Below are 24,362 nucleotides of genomic sequence, written 5' to 3'. Positions count from 1 at the left end.
AAGGGGGTCCCGTACACCCCCCCCGGGACACGGGCTGGGACCTCCCTGCCCGTCTCGTTCTTCCCGCATAGGAGCAATCCCAGCCTTCTCCAGGGGCATCCACCTGCCCCAGCCCCTGCCCAGCCGCTGTGGGGGTCCCACGGGCAGAGAAACCCCCGCAGCTGCGTACCCCTGGAGGACCACGGGGATTCCCCAGGGCAGGTCAGGAGCTCCCAGCCCGGCAGGAGCCGGAGTCCCACGGGCTCCCGCCCTCCCTCCTGCGGGCGCTGGGGCAGCGAGGCCGCCTGCGCAGGCAGAGGCAGGGGCTGGAAGGAACCTGTCCCTGTCACCCCCAGGCTCCAGCCCAGCGCCGCGGGTAGGAGGAAGCTTCCCAGAAGACGGAGAGCTAAAAAAAGGCAAGGCTTGGAGCAACTCAGGGCTGCCAGCTATTTATTCCAGCATGCCTGTATGCTGCAGAGCAGGAGAAAGATATTTTAAAGCTGCTGCAAGGAAGCTTGTCTGCCTCTGTCTGTTGTTCAAAAATTCAATTACCAACGGTCCCCACCACCAGTCCTGCACCACCTTCAGCCAAGTGCCTTCCTAACACCCTAAGGCAGCCAACCCCTCCATGAGAACTACACTGAAGCAGATGCTTGGAAAAAAGGCCTAGGCACCAACACATCAGGAAGAGTTTGGGGAGCATTCACATCTCACACTCAGTTTATTTCTGCCCAGCCCTAATGAGAAACTTCTAACCAGCTTTTAGCATCAAGGGCTCACCATTACTGAATTAAATTCTCATAGGCACTTACCCCTCTGGGCTTACAAAACTCACCTCCTACTAAAAAAGCACACCCCAGCCTCCTGTTAAAAAAAAAAAAAAGCAAAGCACTACAATCTCTGTTCTTGGATATGTATTTTTTACTGAAAAAATCATTCATAAATTAATAAATACAAAAATGTACAAACACATGGGTAAATAAATGTAATGACACAAAGGATTGCTTTGCTGAGAAGTGTGTGTGTGTTGTAAAACACTAATCTTCAGTGCAAAAACGTCCCCCTGGCACCTCTTAAAAACATAACAGTAAGCTCAAAAGCCATGATGATGGAAAGCTGCTTGAGAGTTTAAAGCCACTTCTGATGGTGAGGGGCCTGAAGTGCGCGGCCGATGCTCAGATGGTACCTCCCTTTGAGAAGCAGAGCTTTACGGAGAATTGACTGTCAATAAATAGTTTTGCAAATAAAACCCACATGGCTCATCTAAAAAAAAATAAATCAGCGTCGCACAGGACCTGCCCTCCAGCAGGGCTGACTGACAGCGCTGACGTGGAAGGGGCAAACGAGTGGCCTTGTCGAACTTCAGCTGCCAGAATATGTACAAGTTCTCCCTAATACAAGAATTTTTACACCATAACAGCACATGCGCTTGACAGTATGTTTTTAACAGTTACATTTACTATACAGTATTTGACATAGCTGATAAGATTAACAGTGCACATTTTCAGATAATCCACATTTTTAAAAGGGGAAAAAAAAATTCAACATGGTTAGAACGAAGGATGGGATGCTGCTGTGGATGGACCCTTCTGTGCCAACCGCAGAGTGCAGTTCTGAGCAGAGGTAACGGCTTTTGTTCCACACCAGGTGCGCCGGGTGGCGGGGACATGGAAGGCTGAGGATCCCAACTAAGATAGTTCAACACTTACACACACATGCATGATTCCGGGGTAGTGAACTTGGACTAGTTGAAATACATTCCTTGTTTGAAGCACCATTAAACAAAGACAGGTTTCTAGCAAGGTCTCAAGATTAAAGAAAAGAGGGGCAGGGCAATGTGGGTTCAACACCCGGAAAAGGGTCCACGTGAATTACAGATCAAGACTCCAAAGCAAAAGTCTTTATTGCTGTATGCGCCAGAAAAAGCAAATCCTCACCTCTGCCTATAAATAACCAGGCTGAATCCCCTCGGGAAGCGAGTTTAAAGCACATGTAAGTTCAGAGACTTTAGAACTTAGTTTACAAACTCATCAGCGCTTTTCAAGGGCAGGCTCGCTGTCCTCTCATGCCGGCCGATAAGATCTGCACAAAACTTGTGTTTTCTAAACTAACGTTTTCTGGATACAGGTTAGGAATGCCCTGGGCAGTCACACCCACCACAGATGCGTATGGGGATCATACGTCCACGGAACTGAGAAAACAGTGTAAACCATGAGAAGTTAAGGAAACCGAAGGCAAACAATGCAATGAAAAGAGTTAAAGTCCTTTGGAGGTCGAGTACCCACCCTTGTTGTGTGGAAATACAAACTAAGACCAACACCCAATGTATTTACTTTTAAGTCAGAGAGGTCCAGTGAAAGTGGTGGTGTCAGTGCTGTGTAAGGGCTGGACTGCGTCCGTGGGGACAGGGCCCGAAGTCCAGCCTGCCCACGGTGGCTGTGAAGAAAAGAGGGATGGCATTGGATAGCTGGATGGGCTGTCGGACCAAGCTCTGGCTCCCAGTCCTCACATTTTCACGTGTCCTTCATGTCTCTCACTGAGCTGTGACCCCGTCCCACCGGCTGTGCCCGTGCCAGTGCTGCCAGCTAGCGAGGGGGACAGCGCAGGGCGCTGCCTGCCTCCGGCAGCACCTCTGTGCTGCTGGATTTACACGATAAATGCCAACTAAACCAACCTCCCAAACCGCTCCAGCACGTTCCAGAGCGAGGGCAAGTGCTGCTGCGTGGGGTGGGCTCACATGGGAGCAGTGGCTCCGTCCTGGCCGCCGGGCTCGGCCCTGCCGTCAGTGGGACACAGAGCCACAGCCACGGGACTGCCTTCCACATGGCTTTTGGACTCATTTGAACGTCATGCTGCCAAAGTGACAGAAAAGGGAGGGTTTTTAATAAATATTCCCATTTCCTCACCGTCCCTGGAACAAGCCAGCCCTGTGGTTTCTGGAATGAGTGATGACCCGGCTGTATTTCTCACCCACTGCACTGGAAGGTTCTGGGCCCTGGCCCACAAACATTTCTGCATATGCCCAGCTGGAATCACGCGAGCAGTCTCAGTGGCTTAAAAGGGAACACCTTGCACATATACAGTGATGCTCACACAAGTGTTTACAGAACTCAGGACTAAAATGAGTGACTGTATGTAAACCTCTCTCTTGGACTTGAGCCATAGGAGAAAAATAAAAAGGGGCGATTTACACAGCATATTTACACTTACACTTCTTTAAGAAGCGATTCTGTTGTATGTACTTCAAGCAGGTCATTTAAAAAACTGCACAGACATAGAAGAATGGCATCAGAAATCGTTTGATCTCCCACCAGGGCAGTTGCCAATCAAATTGCTCACGATGTTCACTGTCAAGAAGCCAGAGTCCCTCAGCTGAGCCGCTTCCCAGAGGAAAAAGCACATCCGAGGAGAGTCCCAGTGCCAGAGATTGCTAGAGGAGGAATGTGGAGACGAGAGCAGCAGGTCGAACTGTTGTCCTGAAACCCAGAAAGCAAGTGGCAGAAAAACTAAAGAGACTGCTGAGCTCGCTGCCCAGGTATCGCTCTGGATTGGTACAGCTAGGGCAATTTGTGCGTGCACCTTCAGCCTCATTCTCCACAATACTGTGATCCTTCATTAGACAAAGTGTTGCTTGTCCTCAATAACCCTTGGAAAAGAAAGTCTAGCGTGGTGCTTTCTTGGTGGAGGGCAGAGCAAAGTTATTTTCTGCTCTTAATATTCGGTCACCAGAGCCAGCTCCGGTGTCAGGTTAACAGTGATGTTCTTATACAAGGCGTCATATGTGACGTTTGGAAAGTAGTTCAAGTTATTGAGGCCGTCCAGGGCTTGCCTTTCTTTTGACTTCCTCAGCAAGGCGTACCTGTGCAACGAGAACCAGAGGCCAGAGTCACTTCCATGTATCTCACAGCACCTGCAAACTCCTCCCAGGGCCACTAAACACCTTTCAAAGAGCCAGGCCCAGGAGCAGCTACGAAACAACAAACTCCTGAGGCCTTAATAAAGGCAACCATCACATTTAAATACTCTGTGTTAGTAAAGATCAGAAAATTCCAGAAAAGTCCATCCCTTGATAAAGGGCAAAATGCTCACTGTGCCACCAGCAAGCATTCAGCTGCCAAAACAACCTGTGGCACCTGCCCAAAGCCTGCAGGTCCCATTCCCAGGAGGAGGCTGAGCCTGGGGGTCCTGCCAAGCCCACCATCCACACCATCCCGGAGAGACACGGCTCAGGGGTGATGTGGTCCTTGCCACTTTCATGAAACCAGACATGAACAAGAACAGAACTAAATTTGCTTTAGTCTGAGGGATGGGGGCGAGGAAGTAAAACCAGCAGAATGGTGGCAGGGGGAAGGAAACTGCAGCTGGTGCACAAAACCAGCCTCAAACACATTTAGAGGCAGCGTGAGGAGACAGAAGGAGAAGGGTTGTGAGGGGAAAATAGGCAGAAATAGCTCAGCAGGACAGTGACTCCCTTCAGCACAGTGCTGGGGGCTTGGAGGCCCCAGGCTGACTGGGAGCTGGGCTAAAAACTGGGGACAGAGAAGGGACCAGGGAAGGCTTGTGCCACGAGGCAGGGGAAGGGGCTGGGTGAGAACAAAGAGGGAAGTACCAGGAACCAGAGCTCAGTCCCATGGCATTATCAGCCTGCCATGCTTCACTGGTTTGACTAAGTATGGTTTTTTAAACCAAAAGCAACTGCTCTTTTTCAAGAGTGAAGTAAAAGAAGCATCTCTGACTGGCTGCATTCTGTCCAACAGAGAAATGAAAAGTAGGGCTAAAGATGGAAACCCAAATGGAAACACCCCCAAAAATGAGTCTTCTGCAAAAAAAGACCAGCAGATAGCTCAAATCTCTGCTGCAGCAGCCTACAGCCCCTCTGTAGAACAGAGCTTGCCCTGCTTGTCCAGCAGCTGATCAGCTACAAGTGTTAATTCCTGGAGTTGTTTGTGAAATATGCATTTCTCTGTTTTCTATTGCACAGCTTTCAGAAGACTCAAATTCCACTGTGGTCTTCAGGCAAAAGCAATCAGTCAACCCGTGCACTCTCTGAAACAACCCTGGCTCTGGGACAAAGGGGCTGGAGCCCTCCTGGGGAGCTCAGTACTTGTCCTCCTTGGGTCCAGGGGACAGTCACCACTCCTGATGGATGTCTGCAGCCTCACAAGAGAGCAAACCCTGAGTTCAGGGCTCTGTACACCCAGCCTAGTTTGGGGCCAAGAAGCAGAAACGAGAATGGAGAGGGTGCTGCTGATGGACTTGGTGAGTGCTGCAGGGACACCTGAAGCTTTGGCAGCCACACTGCAGGACAGCCCCTGCTCCGTGCTGCCTGCAGGCTGAGCCGTGCCTCCTTCAGCACTGAGTCAGGCTCTTCGAGGAGCATCGAAGCTTCTCTGACACCTGGCAACAGCCACTGCTGTACATTCCTCTGGAGATAAAGGACAGGCCCTCAGCCTGCCACGCTGACAATCCCCTCTTTTGGATGGCACCCGAGCAGCCACAAGGCAAGGACCCCTCGCTGCAGGGATGACGGGTATGAAACGCAGGGATGGAGGAATCCTGGCAATGCTCTGCCTGCATCTCCCTGCAGTTAGCTTCCCTCAAGAGATCAGGCTGTTACTGCAGGGAACCTCCTACAGGATACAGACTCTTAGTGAGAGGCTTTAGGATTCTTAAAAAAATATACTTGCCTTCCTAGGAACTGCACCTCTCCCCGATGATGGTGGGGAATTGATTTGTATTTCCCTGTGTCTCCTTCTGGTCGAGTCACTGAGTAGCCTGCATACTGTACTCTGCATTAGAAAGGGGAGAAATAAAATAAAATAAACAAAAAATAATCACCCGTTGTGTTTGCTGTGCTGGCTTCCAGGGCTGCAGTCAGAGCTCCCGGGGCTCTGGCCATGGCTCGGCCTTCCCACCCACAGAGCAGCCACACAAGCCTCCCGCTGCCCTGGGCTCGGGCACGTCACACAGCCCTCAGCCCCTGGAGCCCGCTCAGCCAGCGCTGTGGGACGCCGCACAGAGCCAAGGCGTTCCCAGGCAGCACTCCTCCGCTTCCCTCGCGCTGCCCGTGCGGGCTGGGGCAGCCCCTGCCCCGCGGAGCCAGCGCAGCCGGGCCGGCTCGGCCCCAGCCCGGGGCAGGCAGGCACAGCGAGCCCAGCTGTCCCCTCAGAGCCCGTGCCAGGCTCGGCTCACAGAGCCACCACCGGGGCCCTCGGAGCCCCTACCTGTTCCAGAGGTCGTCGTCCTCGCCACCCCAGCCCCAGAAGGCGTTGGGGAATCCGTTGATCTTCTGGAACTGCTCGACAGTCAGGCCGCTCACCCCCCCGAAGAACTCGTTGTACGGGAGCCTGAGCAGGAGAGAAGGGTCAGGGCAGAGCCCTCTGGCTCTCCCACCTGCAATGGGAAAGCCCAAGCCCTGAGGAGGCTCTCTGCCATTCCCTCTCATGCTCCCTTTTGCACAAAGCCTGAGGAAATACCCAGGCTCATTCTCTGCCTTAAAAATAAATAAATTATATCTATCACTGGGTCCTCAGCAGTTGTGGTAGCAGGGAGGAAGAACCGTGCTTACAGGTACATGTACTTATCCAGCTTGGCTGCAAAGTGCCTGGGCATCTGTCCACACCCATAATAGTTACGGTCATTCTCTGGTATGTGGTCCACGTCGTGGAAGATGAGGCAGTCCCAGTCCAAGTCCTTCATTGCTTCCCGAAAGCCAACGTTGAAGAGCATGGCACGGTTGAAGGGTTGGTTTCCAGCCTAGCAGGGAGAAAGTTCCTTCTCAAGAGGAGTTCCTGCAGTTCTTGCTCTGTGTGTGTTCTCAGCCCTGTCTAGAAAACTGCAGAGGGCAACCAGCTCCCATACTGGCACCGTGAAAGAAGTGATGTACTGGAGCAGACCAACACTGAAATATCCAATTTATAATACACGAGTAAAAATAAAGATGCCAAAGCCTTGTTGCTCAGACACTTGAAAAAAACCACAATTTTGATCAATCTTTTTAAGATAGAGCTAAATATGGAGGCACATTAACTGGGTGGATGAAGCCAAACAGCTTAAGTGAGAGGTCCACACACACATCAAATGACAGTCATGTTCTACATGAAATGCCTGACTCTGGTCAGGCCATTCCTGTGCCTAGGGGACACTGCCTGGAACTACTGCAGGGATGTACAAAAAAAAACTGCGGCATTGTCTGAATCTGGTCCAAAACTTTTTTTTTTTTTAAAAACTCCTACAAAACAGAATTTAAAAAATAACAACACAAATCCCCAATTTCTATTTTTCATATAAAACCAGTAATTTCTGGGCACCGGTAATCTCTCAGCTGTGCCACTTTTGGACAGAACGGGACAACTTACACATTGCACCATGACCCCTACACCTGGCACATCAGAGAGATGTGAGCTGGCAGGGACACTCCTGGCACGGGGCAGAGCTGTGCCTGCCCCACGCTCTCTCACTGTCGCAGGCACATTCTTCTCTCTCTCAGGATTTTTTCATAGAGGAGTACAGAGAGAAGACAGAGAAAACAATTTCTATTTCTGCTCCTTGTTTTTCCCATGTAGAATGTGTTTAGAGAATTGTTCACCGGGGTAATTGCTTAATTAGATTCTGATGAAGATTATTTGAGCCTGATGGCCAATCCAATCCTGCCTAGACTCTCGCGACAGGGTCACGAGTTGTGACGAATTAGATAGGGTAGTTAGAAGAAGTAGGTTTGTAGTTTTAGTATCTCCTTTTAAATAGTATATTAATGTATTATACTATAGTTATAATAAAGAAATCATTCAGCCTTCTGAACTGGAGTCACACATCAGCATTTCTGCCCACCGGGTTCACCTGCATTCCCAAGACTCTCACCTGCTCCACAACGTAGAAGGCGAACTGTAAACGTTGCCGCTGCAGCATGGGAATGAGGTGTCTGAAGAGGACGGGAAGGTGCTCGTATCGATTGCGGAATGGGATCAGGATCGCCACCTGACGAACAGAGAATGTGGCCCTGACTGCACCGCCCGGGCTGGGAGCAGGACTGGCTGCTGTGGGGTTATAGGAGCAGGAGCAGCTCTAACAAAGCACTCTTAGCTCTCCATGTAGAGCAGCCTTCCAAGTCCCAAAACATGGATTTCCTATTCACTTTTCGAGGAACTGTTGCTTTGGAAAAATTCAGTGTCACCTGGAGCGGAAGGGAGACTTGCAGTGCCCCCTTGTCACCTCTGCCCAGCACCAGGGACACTGAAGCAGCCCTTGAGTTCACTGTTTCTTCCCTGGGCACTGCATTCCCACACTTCAGAGCTCCTCACATCACTGCTCTGAAGGTGCAGCACACCAGAGGTGCTCCCATTAACACCTCCTGCTGCCCGCCCAGGACTCCCCGTGCCCCGCACTGGGCAGGACATGGGGCTGCCCAGCTCCCAGTTACCTTCCAGCGAGGCAGGCAGTCACTCGGCTTCCAGTGCCCTCCCAGCTTGATGGAAGGGTCTTTAGAGAAGAACTGGTGGATGTCCTCCATGGTGATCTCGCTCATATTTACATCAATGGGGCCCTCTGCAGAGCGGGAGAAGCAGAGGGGGGTGAGGACCTCTCTGCTGCTGGGGCCGCACTTTGCTGCATCCCTGTCCTCCATCCCCAGCACTCAGCTTCTTTTCTCCAGCACCAGGAAAAGCAAATAGGAAATGCTGCTGGTGTAACACCTCAGCCTGCTCACCTTTGTGGCTGCTATTGGATGCAGCTCTCCATGAGAGCCCCACGCCAGCAGGGGTACCCCTCTGCTCCTCCCTGCACGTTTCCAGCAGACTAAACCCCCACCTCAGCAGAGAGCATTTCCCCCCTTTGGAAACATTTGCCCTCAAAAGCCCAATTTTCCACCTGAGGGCAGCTTTGGTGGAAGCATTTCTCCCAGCTGCAGCAGCCCTGGGGGGTCCAGCCCATCTCCCACAGCAGCCCTGGCACAGCTCGGGGCTGGGACTGGCAGCACTGCCCAGGCACAAGGGAGCCACCCTGCCGGCACTGCCCCTGGAAAAGGCTGGCAGAGTCTTTTCACCGGCTCCCAGCACACAATCCCTCCTTTGTTTGTGTTTGCCAAGCGATGGGCTCCTACTTCAGCAGGGAGACATGCCTCTGACACAGCAGGGATTAATTCCTGAGGGTGGGTAAACAATGATTTCCCAGGAGGGAGCTGGCTCTAAACAGTGCTCCCATTCATCCCTAGGTGCCTGGCAGGGAAAGGTGCAATGGTGGTGAGACTGGGAATGCCACTGTGTGCCCTCCAAAGCCATGGGGAGCAGGAGAGGGGCTCAGGGTGACAGGATGCTACTCACTCATAGAAGGGAGCCTCTCAGGACAGGTATTGTTGGGGAAATAGGTAAAGTCTTCAGGAAGAAACGTTGTGGCTTGCAGAAAGGTATCATTGTGGCTCAGATCAAGAGGATAATCTGGGAAAAAAATATATGAGAAGTTTTCACCTGTTATAGATCTGTTATTTCCAGCCACCTCCCCCTGCCACGGTGAGCAGACTCCAAAGTCAGCCACAGCTGAGGATGTCCCCAACAGCACAGCTGTGTCCCCAGTGGAATGTGCTCTAGCCTCGCAACCCAGCTGGGTGCTCATCCCCATCCCGGGACAGGTGCCTGCAGAAACCCCAGCAGCCTTAGCACCACATCAAAGAAACCTTTGCATTTTCTGGCCCAAGGAGGAATTTTGAGCATCACCTTTAGGAATCACAAAGGAGCACGTGGCTCTTGAAAGGAAAAGCTACCAGTGCCTTGCCCCTGAAGAACACTGGCACAGCAAGAGGGGATGTGCTCCTCCAGCAGGTCCTTTCCCAACAGAAGAGAGGGAAGTCCCCAGGCAAGTCTCAGTGCCAGCTAGGACTGCCAGTGCAGTGCACTACACAGGGCAATCCTGCCTGGACTCCTCCTCAAAGGATCAATAAATACTATCACATTACACACAGACTTCCCTCTGCTTCCTGCTGTGCAAGAGCAGAGGAGCCCCCGAGCTCCAGCTGTGCCCAGCACCTCCGTGCAGCCCCCCATTCCTGCATCCTTTAACCTCCCGGGCAGCACCCTCCAGCCTGCTACACCTGAAGATGTGTTAAGGTTTTCCACCAGAACAAGCCATTTGCTGTGCTGTGCTAGTACGTAACATCGTGTCAGTAATGTTGTTTATTCACTCAAGTAAACAGTGTCCAAACCATCTCAAAACTCAAGATGGGCTGTACACAGAACCTAAGGGCTTTTCAAGTAGGATAGATGTTATTTTGGATGCTTGATACCGTTCCAAATTTCCATAAGCAATTTTCCCTGTAAACTCCCATTACCAGAGCACACTCGTAGTACTCAGCCCAGGTCGCAGCCCACAGTGAAGCTCAGCTGCTCTGTTTTGCACCCAGGGCTGCCTTTTTGCTGGGTTTCCTCTCGCAGCTGTCACGCAGCCTCACTGCCCACAGCGGTGTGGGGACAATGCACTCCCCCCAGGCAGTGACACCCACCCAGGCACCCAAAATCTGTCAGGGAGGGAAGGTTCTGACCCCAGTGTCAATGCAGTCCTTGTGGCCACGGCACCAAGTGCCTTCCAGACGTCACCGCCACCCATCCTGCGTCTGCTCTGACCTGCCTGCCAGGGAAGGTCGCCCAAGGACGGGGCACAGTGCTTGCATGTGCTAAAACTGTCCTCGTGGCTGGAGCTCTTGGGGAGGGACAGTGTCCTCGTGTGCCTGCGCAGCTGGGACTGGTATGAGGTTCAAGCAAAGCCCAATATGGCAGCAGCAGCACTGGTGTCACTGGCGCTGTGGTCACCGGTTGCCCGCCTGCTGCAGGAGGACACAGGTTCCACTTGAAGCCCCCCAGGCCAGAGCCTCAGCAGGATGAAGGCACTCACCACTGCAAGCAGCAGCAATGGAGCATCTAACCCTCCTCCCTTCAGGGGATCAGCCACTTCCTCACCCTGCCTCTGCTTTACTTGATGTTTCCGTCTTAAAAATAGCCCAGGGTGGCTGCCCTGGCTGACTTCGTGCAGCACAGGAGGTGACCCGGGGTGTTCATCTCCTGCGTAAGTCGATAATTCCCCTCCCGTGCCCGTCCCCAGCCAGGGCACAGCTGAACTGGTGCCTGCACCTCAGCAGGCTGGGCAGCAAGGACACGGCTCATACTTCTGCTAATGAGAAAATGATCTTGCCTTGTAAAACTCTGTCAGCCCCTGCTGCCGAACCCCGGCGGGCGAGGAGCCGAGCTGAGCTCCCCACACCAGCCTGATGCCAACAGCACCGGCGTGAGGCTGTGGGGACGTGCCAGCAGGGAAGGGACAGGCTGGGTGTCAGCAGCCCGGCAGCAACGCCTCACACGCAGCCAGGGGCAGTTCTGCCTCGCTGCACCACACTGACAGCACAGCTCCTAACCCCACATGCTCGTGTGTGTGCGGATGACGAAGAGGCTGGGAGGGCGAGCCTGCGCTGCGCTCCCCGCATCCTGCCCAAAGTTCAATAGATTATTTGTGGCAGATCTCCAGCCAAGTCATCTCGGTTCATACTTGCATGGGAAGAGTGAAGCTTACGAGCACAGGCTCCTCCACGTGCCCAGAGCCAGGGCCCTGCGCAGGCGCACGCCCGGGAAGGTATTTTTTAAATATGAAACCTGATCCTTGCACTGAATTTGAAAGTGTTTACCCTCAGACTGGTTGAAGCTACAAGCTGAATTCCTGGAAAGCAAAGAGGTTTTCAGCTCAAATCCCATCACTTCAGACCTGTCAAGATTTTCACCCCTTATACAAGTTAGAAGCATTTGAACTTTTTACATATATAAATAAATATAATTTTTATGTTTTGACGGTATTTATATATAGGGTATTTTTATGTTACATATATATTTTTATATATAAAAATAAAAGCTGCAGAAAATGAATCAAAGCTTCCACCCTGCATTTACCAGTATAAATTAATGCCTTCAACTTAATTTTCAGTGAGAATGGGACCTTGAATCAAAATTACAATTATCCAGTGACATACCTGAGTCATTCACACTGCTGTTCCTCTTGGCATAGGCACTGCGGACCACCTGCTCGTACACCTGAGCTCCTATAGTTCGCATGTTCTCACGGATCATGATGCCTTGGGCTTGCATCATGAAGAGGTAGGTGTTCACTGCAAGGGAGGAAGGAAAAGGAATATTTCCATAAGCATCAGCTTTTGTAGGGAAAAGAAATCGGGGTCTTTTGGAAGCATTCCCAGCCTCCTGCTCGATTTCAGCTCCCTCATGCCAGAAGGATCCCCAGGCTGCACGTGCCGTGGTTGCCCGGCAGAGCTGGGAAGGGCAGGGAATTGGGCAGTGGAGGTGTAGGGCACCTTTGGGAGCCTGGCCGGGTGACAAGGGGGTTGTACCCGGCCAAACCTGACTGCCAGGCGGTGAGACAGCACTGCAGCTTAACCAACAGCACCTTTCGCTGCTTAATTAGGGAGGTTTAATTAGGAAATATCATTATAACAGGAAACCCGGCTGTGTGCCTGGAGAAGGGCAGCCCTTCCAGACTGCAGCACCGAGGGCTGGCACTTGCCTGGCAGAGGCACCCCAGCAGGCACCTCAAAAGCACCCCCACACCAGGCTCCGAGCCCCCGGCATGTCACAGCCCCGGGCAGGCAGCAGCACAAGCCCTGGCTCCCCAGGGCAGCCCCCCAGCCACGTTTCTTTCCCCTCTCCTCTCCTGCTGACCCCGTGCCCTGGCACAGCTCAGGCTGAGCCTGATTAGGTTTCAGTTTAAGCTGACACCCAGCTGGCAGGACCAGGCCCCACAGCAAACAGCAGCAAGCACAGCCCTGTGTCCCCAGCAGCTCGCATGGCACAGCAGGACAGCCACCGTGCACAGCTCAGCACCTCTCGCCAGCACACTGTGCCAGCCACAGCCCTCTTGGTGTAGTTTTAGGCTTAAGAATGAAGTGGAAAACAAATAAAATCTGGCCATGAAGATACTGAGACGGGGCAACCTACCAGGCCAATTCTGCTCTAGTAATTAAAAATCCAGGTCAAAAGACACTCCAAGGGGGAAAAGAGGGCACTGGGCCAAGGAAACAACAGAGACCCTGCTCAGAGGAGGGCAGCAGCTGATGAATGTCAGCAGGAAACACCCATACCAGACAGGTCATTTCTACAGCAGGCATGTCACAGCCTGGAACCAGCAGCTACCTGGCCAGGAAGGCACAGTGATGGCTGGAGTCACCGGGAGCACAGGTTGGATACAGCACTGCACTGGAGAGTGGAGGTCCCCACCCCGGGGTACACACCCCTGCACCCCACAGGCTGCCCCCCTTCTGCACCCACACACTGAGGCAGCTCCACAAAGGCTGCCCAGACACATTTCCCAATCCCAACTGTATTTCTTTTCACACAGTGAAGTAAATATTTGAAAGGGGGATGGAGCCCCACGTCATGCCCAGAGCCCAACGCCCTGCCCGGCTGCTGCTCATGCCCAGCCTGTCTCTGAGCCACGGGGAATCACTGGATTTTCAGAAAGAAGGGGGTCAACTGCATGAAGTGCTTGGCAACTAAACGTCTCAAAATGCAATTTTAAATGTCCATTTCCAGCCCCTCCCTTCCCATATATGTACCCTTTGCAGCTGGGCCAGCGATGGCACCTGAAGCCAGCGTTACAGCAGCAATGAGCAGGAGCTGGCTCAGACAAAGCTCAAACCCTCTTGGCTCACCCACCTGTTCTGGGGCCAGCTCTGGAACCAGAGCGACCGCCAGGTCAGCTGGTGGCAGCTACAGCTTAAACCTGAGCTCTGGTGCAGTTTCTCAGCAAGGCACCCCTGTTGCAATGACAGCAAGGGCTATCAAGTGCTGCTCCTCCTCAGAAACACAGGGAATTTGCTCTAACATATGCCCAGGGATAAGGCTCAAGGAAAAGCTGGTATTTTGATACAGCACCACAGGCCAGAAACAGAAGTAGCTGAAATTCATGCAAAGTCTTACACCCAAGCCCCAAAACCTTCATAAGTTCACATTTGTCAGCTGAGAGTTCAGCATGAAATGGCATCACCTCCCAGTACCAACAGTGCAGCCCCAGCATCCCCCCAGCACAGCCAGGCAGCTGCCCAGCAGGATTTATGAAAATGGGAGCTCCTGCAGCTGTCAGAAACGGGCTGTTTGGGGTTAGCAGTGAGCAGTGCTGACGCAGTCGGGCTGTCGGAGCCTTGGGGTGTAGGGCAGGATGCACGGGACAGCCCCAGCCCGACCTGCCCATGCAGGCCTCCCAGATGAACACAGGCTTTTCCTTCAGGTTATCAGCCCAGTCACAGCCCTGCCTCGGGTGTGCCATGTTAAGGGTTGGTGCTTGGGGCACCTGGCCCCAAGGCCGTGTCCTGCCCCAGTGACAGCACCCACCCTGCTGCTGGCACCAGTTCCTACCCAGGCAGCAGCAGGCAGCACACGCAGCCACGGGAACAGCATCCCCCAGAGCCAGGCAAGCACGGCAGGGCACGGACGGCGCGGGACAGCGGCACCACAGCCTCCGCACCGACAGCCCAGCAGCCCTCCCAAAAACACAGAGCCTCCTCAAGAGCCGGGCACGGCTTCTCTCCTCTGCACAGAGCAATGCGGGGCTGAAGCCGCTCAGCTGAGCTGGTTCCCGGCCCAGGCTGCCATGGGAAGGGGCAGCCAGTCTGCATCTTCCAGCCCACACGGAGCTGGGTCAGCGGTGAAAAACAACTCGCTGATGCTGATCAAGTAATTTCACTTTCTACTTCATTATGCTTCTACTTGCTGGGTAAAGCAGATCCAGGTTTGGTGAAGCATAAAAGAACAGGAGAGACAAATCAGCATCCAATCCCTGGTTAATTTGAGGAAGAGGGAGGTTTGTCGGGCGCAGTGAAAGCGCCGTTTGTTCCCCTCCACGGCGGCAGACGGAGCAGGGCCTTGGCACAGCCACATGACATGGCTCGCAGGGCCGGGCTGCAGCGGGAATCCTGAGCAGACTGTCACAGCAGCCACCATCCCAGGGGAGCAGGGCAGGAACAACACCAGCTTTGTGTCAGGCAGCAGTTGCCTTTTCACATATTAACCCCTTTAAGCAGATGATTAAGGAGATACCTGGCCAAGGATGGTGTGCCCTCGACATGTCAAACACCCAACATCAACAGCCCCCCCGCCACCAGGGACCAGAGCCCCTTCTCCCACCCACAAAACAAACCCCCTGCATGAGATAAGCTTCACAAACACTGTGTTTATCCAGAACACGCAATTCTTTCAGGTCAGAAAATCGGATTTAAACCACGTTATTGTAAACATTTCACTCCCTGTGCACACACGGTGCTTAGATTAGCTCCAGGGACTCCTGTGGCCAGGGCTGGGGCTGCACCAACATTTGGGAATCACTGTACCAAGCTCAAATCTCACTCCTCCTCCATTTACTGCCCTTTTGATGAGCAAATCAGCCATGTTTTAAATTTATTAAGCCTGACCTGGCTGACCCTACAGAGCCCAGGGCCCCTGTACCCAGAGGCATTTCCCAGAGCAGATGCCCATCACCCCTGAGCATTCACTGCTGCAGACACAGGCTTGTGGTGGGCTTGGCCTGAACCGTGGTTCAGCCAGAAAGCAATTCTCCCTGTTGTGATATATTGCTAATCTCATCACACAGGATGATCTCGAAAATTACATCGGCCTTCTGCCTTTCTTCCCTTTGAGCATGCGGCGCTTCAGAGCACACGCGGAGTGACAATAGCCTGGCTGCTGCCACTGGGCAGCTGGACGAGGACAGGATGGGAGAGGGGAGTTGTCCCTTCTTCTATTAATTTCCAGCAAAACCTTGCTCCCCGCCCAGAAAACAAGCAGAATTCAAGAATCTATTTGCCCAAATAACTGCCTGAAGATTATTCTTGTTGGTTCATTAAAGGACAAGTCAACCCTGCTGTGATTTAAACACACAGAAAACATGACAGCTTGTCACCAGCTGGAACAGAGGCACAAGGCTGCACCCCAGGGCATGGCACCCCTTGGGATGTCCCACCCTAACCTCTCTGCTCACAAGCAAACTGGGAGAGCAAGTGCTCACTCAAGCCAGGAGTGGATGCAACAATTTCAGCCAGGGAAGTAAAGTCCAATTACATAAATGAGCACTGAAGTCTTCCTGTAATCATTTCTCTGTTAGTATTTTCGGAGCACTTCTAATCAAGAAACAGCTGACTCTCCCATGGAAAATTTGTTTCATCATGATGATACATACTAGAAGAGGCAATAGGGTAATTTGCAGCTTGGGAGCTGATTCGGAAAAGGACTGACTGTGATCTATGCCAGCCACTGCCACGGGACAGGGACAGCCCTGACACGTCTCACTCCTGACCCTGACACGCTTCCACCGCCTGCGGAAGGGACCTTCCTGCAGCATCCCACTGCAGGGGGACAGCAGGGCACCCCGAGCTCGGAGAGGCTGGGGGCAGGAAGAGGGGCCAAGGGGCTCACAGCAGCCCTACAGCCCTGCAGCAGTATCAGCGTCCAGCAGGGCAGCCAGGCTTTCCTGAGGAAGGAGCTGGCCTTCCTCTGCTTCGAGATTTAGGGCTTTCTGTCACATTCAGCGTTTTTCCCATTCATTAGTCCACTCGTGCTGCAGAAGCACAGAGGGGCTTTGAGTTCATCATGGTCTCACTGCTACGTGCAGCCTTCTCCTGCCAGCACCTGGAGCCCCGTACCAGCCAGGTCAATCCCTGCCAGCCCCCAGAGCCCCCATTTCAACCAGCACGGTCACAAACCAACACACCACCAGAGAAACTCCTGCTGAACACTCTACCAGATGCGTGGAGTGGGCACAAGGTGGCCAGCAGAGCTCGTGGGACACCTCACGTGGGAGATGCAGCAGTGACTTGGAAGGGGTGAGGGTCCTGCAGGCAGCAGGGTGGGTGCTCAGGTCACCCTGCCAAGGCTGGGAGGTCCTGCCCGCTGCAGACGCCTCCCGCAGGGCCCAGAGACAGCAAAACCAGCAGAGTCATGTCTGCGTTAAACCTTTTGCTAAGCTCTCCCCGCAGATCCCCAGCATCAATCCAGCTCCATTAGCATTAGCAATATAAAGGGGTTTAATCAAACTAAGCCTCTAAGGCACTGATAGACAGTTACGATAGCCTTAACTCATAAATAACCCAACTAGGAAAAGCAGCAGCATCCAGCGTTAATACACCATGAGACCTCTGTCTCCATTAGCTTTCCAGTGGCACTGAATTCCCCAGACATGCTGAGTGTCAGAACAATTAAATAAGAGGTTCCTATTAGTTTTAGAGGATTTAATATTAATGCCATCACTGTTACTTAGCCCTTTGCCTCTAAATAGCACAGGATGGAATAATTTGATACATTAAATGGTCTAAGAATTAACAGTGCAGCAGCAGCACTGAGCTGGTAATTACAAACCACTTGTTCCCAAAATTGGCAAGTTGGCAGCTTGCACGTGCACACAGCAAGCAGGAAGATGGGAGGCTAAAGTGACAGTCAAAACCTGAATATGGGAAATTTGTATCTGAACTGTCTTACAGAAAAATGACCCTGGGGAAGCCTCAGCAAGGGAAGGAAAATCCATATTATTCTAAGAGACTAAATTTTTCCTGTACACATTTAAGGTGGCAACTTCCATGTGCACTCCCACAGCTGCTTGCACTAAGATACTTGTGCCACTTGCTGTGAAAAGCACGGCACTGCTTTAGGATACCCAGCAAGAGGAGCAAAACGTGCTCTGCACACATGGGAAAACTCAGGAGGCCAAGGGAACTCATAAAACACCTACAGCACCAAAGCACCCGTGTTAGGAGCTCTGCACCCCACCAGCAGGCAAGGCTGGCGGCGGGGTTGAGCCCCAGCCCACCCAGGTGCAGTGCCAGCACGGGCAGCACCCAGCTCCGTGCAGGGGAAAAGCCAGGAGCACACCGGTTACCTGTGCACCGGGGCAGCAACGCCAGGCTCGCCTGTAAAAGCACACTGGGCTTTGCAAATCCCGAGAGCAATCCAGGTCTCTGCTGCAGTTCCTCTCTGAGGAAGGGCACAGTGACACGTGCAGGCTGGAGCACAGCAAGCATTTGCCCAAGTTAAATATTACCCTTCCTCGAGAGCTTCAGACTCTCCTACTTTAATTGCCATTGAGGAGATGCGATTGCACGTGACTGCATGTCCTGTTTATTTTCCATCCTCCATGCCCATCTCCAGCCAGTCTGCTCTCCCCATCCCGCTCCCTTCACCAGGGTCGGCACAAAGGATCCCCAGGAGGAGCAGAGCATCCGCTGGCAGCACATTCCCGTGCAGGCAGAGCACACCCGCGCAGCCACCACCCCGCACACAAACGAGCAGTCACAGGCTCTGCAGCAGGCGCTGACACGGACACCGACCCGACCTCGGGGCTGGCAGCAGCGGCCGCTGCTACCACAGCAAACATTTACACTTCCAAACACTTACAGCTCAGCGTCTGTTCCTTCGGTTCATTAGGAGACAAAGGGGTGTGAATTCCTGCCTCCTGGACACCCTCTGAAGGCGTCAGGAATCCCAGTGCCTGAGCCCAGTGCTCATGTAGGATCAGGGTGAACAAAAAGAGGGAGAGCTTTCGTTAAGAAAAATAATAAATAAGAATTAAGTGAATGCTTGGGCAAGCAAGGGAGAGGAAAAACAGGCAGATCCTCCCCAGCGCTGTCCTTGAAGTGGGAGGACAGGGAAGGACTGGCTGCTCGGGACAACTCCTCATCCCCTGGGCCATGGGATCTGGAACAGCTGCAGGAGACAAAGGAAATCCTCTACTGCAGGCAGGCCCCACCACCAACGTGGGCATCCTGCTCAAACAGGCAATAGGACATGCAGGAAAATGGGGACATGTGGAGTGGTGCTGCCTAGGAAATGCAGACAATAGGGAGTTTCACCAGTGCTGTCCTTCACCAGCTGGAAGCAATCTAGAATACAGTCAGAGCACAGCAGAGAACAGGAGACAGGTGGGATTTGGATTTAAAATTTCCATATACATCAAACACCAGTTAAATAGATTTTGAAATCATTGATTTGTTAGTCTTCCAAATTAGGAGATTATACCCATCGGAGAGCACCCATCGGAAACTGTTAAAAAACAACTTAAGAGTAATGGATCTATTGACTCAGTTCACAAACCGCAAACTGCACTGTCTGGAGTTTCAACACCCCGACTTTGATGGAGAAAAAGAGAACAGGTTCTGTTGCTTTGGCTATTTCCCCTCAAAAAAGCCAAAGACCTGATTTTTCAAGCATGTTTTACACGTTCAGCGTGGCTGAACAAAAAGGGTTATCACATGTACAGCCTCATGTCTGCTGCAAGGGAGCTGCTCCAAAGGGGTCCGAGAGGCTGTTCCAGGTCAGTGGTTTGCCTGTCACACGGGCCAGGGGCCCCGAGGAGCCGCACTCGGGCCAGGGGCCCCGAGGAGCCGCACTCGGGCCAGGGGCCCCGAGGAGCCGCACACGGGCCAGGGGCCCCGAGGAGCCGCACACGGGCCAGGGGCCCCGAGGAGCCGCACACGGGGCAGGAGCTGCGCTGCAGCATCCAGGACATCGGGCGCTGCCCGCTCCGTTCAGCGAGACCCGCGGCACATCTCCTGCTGCCATTTATGGCTAGAGCACGGTCCAGCATGTCCTATTTACATCGTCTGGAAAAAAAAACCAGCTCGGGGAAATCCCTGCTCCCAGCCGAGCTCGCCCACGATGCGTGCGTCCCAGGGGACCCGCACGGGGAGGAACGGCAGAGCCCTGGGCAGGGATTCTCAGCCCGTGGAGGGCTGGTCTGTGCCGAGCTGTCCCTGCCTCCGACCTCCGCAGGGCAGGGGGGGACACCCCAGCAGCCACCAGGGAAGGGCACGGCAGGGGCAGAGTGAGACATCCCGCCCGGGCTCACCCTGGGCACATCCAGGACTGCCCTGCTCAGCAGGACACGGCCACCTCCAGGAGCTGTGGCCTCTGGCCTGACCTGAACCTGCTGTTTCCACTCTCACCGGGGTTAAAAGGCCCAGAGACAGGCCCATCGCTGCAATGCCATGTGGGAATACAGCATCCGAGCTGCCTCAGCCCTGACCGTACAAAGGCTGCTTTGCAGCAAACACGATTTGCACCATGGAGACCAAGGAGAGATCCCTCAGCAGCAATACCCCAAGATGGTCCCTGCTGGGGTTTCTTTTCTGTACATTGCCAGGTCCTGGGAAAGCAGCCATGCCAGCAGCCAGGGAAGGAGCACAGCCACAGCCCCACCTCCACAGTATGCATCTGCCTGGCTTGCCAGCCCTTTCAACTCCTAAAAAATTCTCCAAGCTGGAATTCTTCAGTCATGTGGGATGATTGTTGTCCGAGATTTTCAAAGGCAGCAGCTCAGAGCTCCCTGCCAAGGGTACTCTCACCATGCAGTGCCATTTAAGACCCACAGCAGCTTGGCCTCCACAGTCAGATTACAGAGTTGTTCTTGTCTGCAATAATTAAAGGCAACACTGAATGGCCTCTCCAGCTGCTGTGTTTTATTAGAAGCTATCAGAGAGAGGGTGCAACTTTGAACTTCCAACACACAGACCATTACCTTCAGGATTTTTTAAGAACTCTGATGTCCCAAGACATTTATTAGCTTTGTTGTGAGCTATATAACCTTGGAATACACAACATTTTTATTTATATGATTTTCTTCCGCCTGACACGCAAACTGGTAATACAGCTGCTGTAAATAAATCAACGGATTCCATTATCAGTGTAGGGAATGACTTCACTGGAAAAAATCATCCCTCTATCTACAAACTTATTTAACACCTAAGAGATTGCCCATCGAATCCCAGCCTGTGTGATGCCTTCGTATGTATCAGCAGAAAAGCAATGGCATGAGTCTCTTTGGGATGCCTGGAACAGGGGAAAAGAAAAACCCTTCCTTCCATCACCCCCCAGGCCTGTGCCATCTGTGCCCTTCAGGACCACACCCGGGGCCCGGCACACCCAGACCCTGTGCAGGGGCAGGCTCGTGGCTTGCCCCCAGCACTGCCCTTCCCTCCTGCCCAGACACGGCCAACCTTGACCAGCAGTGAGGCCACTCCGGCGCCAGGCACAGGCAAACCCTAAACCTTATCACGGGCAGGGGAAATCAGAGAGCAGATCCGCACCGCCCTGCACCACAACACCACACCAGAGCTTGCCTAAGCACTGCCATTAAGTTACACATTAATCCCAGATAAGCAGCCACAAGGCTATTGAGCCAGCCAGCTCAGCAAGGGATCAGCACTTCCACAGCCCCGAGCTGCAACCAGGGCTCACCGGCCACCACCGACTGAGAGGGACAGGAGGCTCACGGCCCCGACTCCCACCCCACCAGGCTCAGTTGGGTCTGTACAAACAGGAACAACCTGAGGCAAGTTCAGCAGAGGCTGTCTGTGATCAGGCTGCGGAGATGGGGCGCTGGGCACAAATTATCCTGCCTGTCCCTCTGTGGGCAGGAGCAGCCATCGCTGCCTCCTCCTGCCCCGGGACACCAGCACTCATCAGCTCTGCGATTGCTTGGGAAGGGATGAGCACACACAGGGGCACATGAGGGAACAGCAAACACCCTTTTCCTCCTTCCCTCTCTCCCACTGAAACACCTTTAAGCTCCTTGCACACAGCAGCAACTTAAGTTTCCATAAGAGCTTTGAGTGTTTGCCAAGGGTTCTGACCACTCTCCCACTGATATGTGCAACGGGACAGAGGGGGGAAAATAATAAACTAATCAATTCCAGCCTGTCTGCAGCCAGAAATCGAGCTCTGCAAACAGGAGTCAGACATACGGCTACCTGGGAAAAATTAAACACATCGGGAATGGGAGGCCAGTGCTCCCAGGTGAACGGCCAGAAGAGCCGAGCAGGCAGTGAGGGCCGGACTTCTCCGGGCCAGGGCAGCCCCGAGGGGCCTCAGGAAGGAGCTGGTTGAGGCTGGGATCCACAGACCCTGCCCACATCAGCACCTCCAACCCACTGGGCATGGCGTGAGCCCACAGCAATGCAGCAGCCCACCTTCCTCCTCCTCCCTGCCAAGGCACCAGCCCTTCCCACCACTCTGGATAACGAGATTTTAGGTTACACCCATTTATCCACTCAAGTTACCCAGTTTGTGCACGCTGTGTTTGCTTCCCCAAGTATTACAGCTAAAGGCCATCCTCCCCCACTCGCCCCTTCCCCCACGTGGCCCTATAAATGCCGCGTTGCTCTCTGGCAGCATCCCGTGATGTCTGGGGATTTGTGACCCCTCCCCAGCCAGCGGTGGACACCCCACGTGGGAAGGGGAGCGCAGTGTGGGGAAAAGGGTCAGTGTCAACACCCGCCGTGAGCCCCACTCTGCCCCCGGCTTTCTGCAGCGCAGCAGCCAACCGGACAATTGCCGTGTTGACAGGCGTTTTCTCTTTTCTGATTAGGCGACAGCAGGGTTAACCTAGAGCACCTTGAAGCCGGGCAGCCGCCGGCCCCTTCCTGCCACGGCTCCCTCCATCTGCTCCTGCCCTCGGGCCCTTCCCAGCCGGTGCACAGAACCAGCAGCCCTGGAGCTGCCTCGCAGGGCCAGGTACCAGCAGAGACCCTGCTGCTGCAGCCTAGAAACTCTCAGACCATTCCGCACAGCCCGAGACACCCGAAAGTCAGGCTGGAGGGGCGATTGCAACTGACAAACCTGCCCAGGCCCTCGGAACACAAAGGGATGCTTGACCAATCCTTTCCTGTAACTCCACGTAGGAGTCAGGCAGGAGGATGCATAATGGCTCTGGGCAGAAGGAGAACTGAGGCAGCACCTTATTTGCAGGTTTGATTAGCAATAATTGCACATGGAACATTTTACACCTGGCTGTCATCCAAGATGCTCTGCCAGCCCCACACCGGGGCTCAGGGCACACCCAGGAGAGACGGGGCAGCCAGGACAAGGGGCCCACAGCACAGGCAGGACGTGACAGAGCAAGTCCCCGCACTTGCTTCAGGGTTATTCCCGCTGAAGCAGGCAATGAGGCAAAAACAAGGAGGTCTGAGAGGCAGAGGGGAGAGATGTCTGCAAAGTCCCAGGGCAGCTTTATGCAAAAGGAAGGAGCAGTGATGCTGTGGAGAGCACCTGCTGCTGCCTGAGAGCAGCCTGATTCACCTCAAGGCAGAAGCTGCCCAATACCCCTCCAGCCAAGCCTTTTGGTTGGGGTATTTTCAGTTCTACATGCAGTGCCCACAGTCACATTCACAGAGCAGGAGAGCTGTGACCTATGCTTGCCATACTTGCATCAAATGGCAGCAAGACAGAGCTTGGTTCCTAGAATAAACTTCCCCTTTTAAGAAAAAAGAGAAGGTGATTTGAATAACCAGTGTATTTTCAGCATCTTGCTCAACCGGACCGTCTCACTGCCCGCAGGTGAAGCGGTGCAGACCATGCTCACAGGCACGGAGACAGGGCACCCAGAGCACCAACACACCTCTCGTGGCAAAAACCCCAACCCTACAGGAAAGACACCACACACCTTGCACAATGCGCTTGCCCTGCCACTCCAGGCAGACCCTGACAAGCACAAGAGCTCTTAACTGGAAAGTAATTCTAAACTTTTAATACCTGCTGCCTATAGGGACAGTTCTGAACCGTGGGCTCCCTCTGCACAGCCAAGGCCACAGCAAGGAGCGAGTGCCTCTGGGCTGGCAGCAGCAAGCAACACCCTCTGCTTGGCTCCTCCACAAGCAGCACCAGCTCCTCTGCTGCCAAAGCCCCACAGGTCCCAGGGCAACGCTGCACTGGGGGCCAGGACAAGGGGAGAAGAGGCCCTTGTGAGCCACTGCAGGGAGATGTGGGGCTCCCTGTGTGAGCAACAGGGAGTCTGGTCTCCAATGCAGAGCCACACGAGCGCTCACAAGAGTCACAGCTGCTTTTCTAGAAGGTGGAAGCCTGACTGCCCAACAGCAGAGCCTCTTGCTTAGCTGTCAGCACGGAGCTTTATGTATCTGGAAACATGGCTTCAAACTGAAAGCTGGAAAAGGAAGCCTTTTCCCCCAAATCCTCCATGATGGTCAATGACTAACAACATTCTCACACTCCTACCTCCACATAACCTCAGACTTCTCCAGTCTGGTTTTGTGTTTGGTCACTGCTGCTGTCAAACCTGCCTGCTGAACCTCTGGCTTCTTCGAAAGCAGAGCTTGCCACACAGGCACACGGCTGAGGCATGTTCCCACTCAATAGCTGGTCTCCAGGCTGGCATTTCCAAGGGCTTTGATCCAGTCCAAATAAGGCAATCAGCTTAGCCCTTGATTAAATACATAGCATAATCCACCTAAATCTTGTTAGCCGAGAAGGAAGTTGCTCGTCTCACCAGTTGTGGGTGGCACTGTGTGTCACCGCGGGGCAAGTGGGGCAGTGGCAGTGTGAAGGTGTCCCTTGGGGCATGTCCTGGGCAGG

General features: G+C 53.4%; 1 protein-coding gene across 2 annotated transcripts in view; it reads right to left on the bottom strand.

The window, feature by feature from the left end:
* Positions 1–878: 878 nt before the first annotated feature.
* B4GALT5 (beta-1,4-galactosyltransferase 5) overlaps positions 879–24,362 on the bottom strand; it is a 34,031-nt gene continuing 10,547 nt past the window's right edge. Inside the window, exons 1-9 of one of the 2 annotated variants that reach the window (XM_068208102.1) lie at positions 18,396–18,415; positions 11,981–12,115; positions 9,297–9,410; positions 8,399–8,523; positions 7,840–7,956; positions 6,548–6,735; positions 6,204–6,326; positions 5,667–5,768; positions 879–3,838 (exon numbers count right to left, since the gene is read on the bottom strand). In XM_068208102.1, the coding sequence (XP_068064203.1) occupies positions 3,691–3,838; positions 5,667–5,768; positions 6,204–6,326; positions 6,548–6,735; positions 7,840–7,956; positions 8,399–8,523; positions 9,297–9,410; positions 11,981–12,098 (1,035 nt within the window). In that variant the 5' untranslated portion in view covers positions 12,099–12,115; positions 18,396–18,415 and the 3' untranslated portion in view covers positions 879–3,690. Of the gene's footprint in view, positions 3,839–5,666; positions 5,769–6,203; positions 6,327–6,547; positions 6,736–7,839; positions 7,957–8,398; positions 8,524–9,296; positions 9,411–11,980; positions 12,116–18,395; positions 18,416–24,362 lie in introns of those variants that run through there. The other variant, XM_068208101.1, reaches the window with a different exon arrangement.

The sequence above is a fragment of the Anomalospiza imberbis genome, chromosome 17 (assembly GCF_031753505.1).
Source record: "Anomalospiza imberbis isolate Cuckoo-Finch-1a 21T00152 chromosome 17, ASM3175350v1, whole genome shotgun sequence".
Classification (NCBI taxonomy): Eukaryota; Metazoa; Chordata; class Aves; order Passeriformes; family Viduidae; genus Anomalospiza; species Anomalospiza imberbis.
Note: the sequence above shows the minus strand (reverse complement) of the source record. Positions and strands in the feature narration are given on the sequence as shown.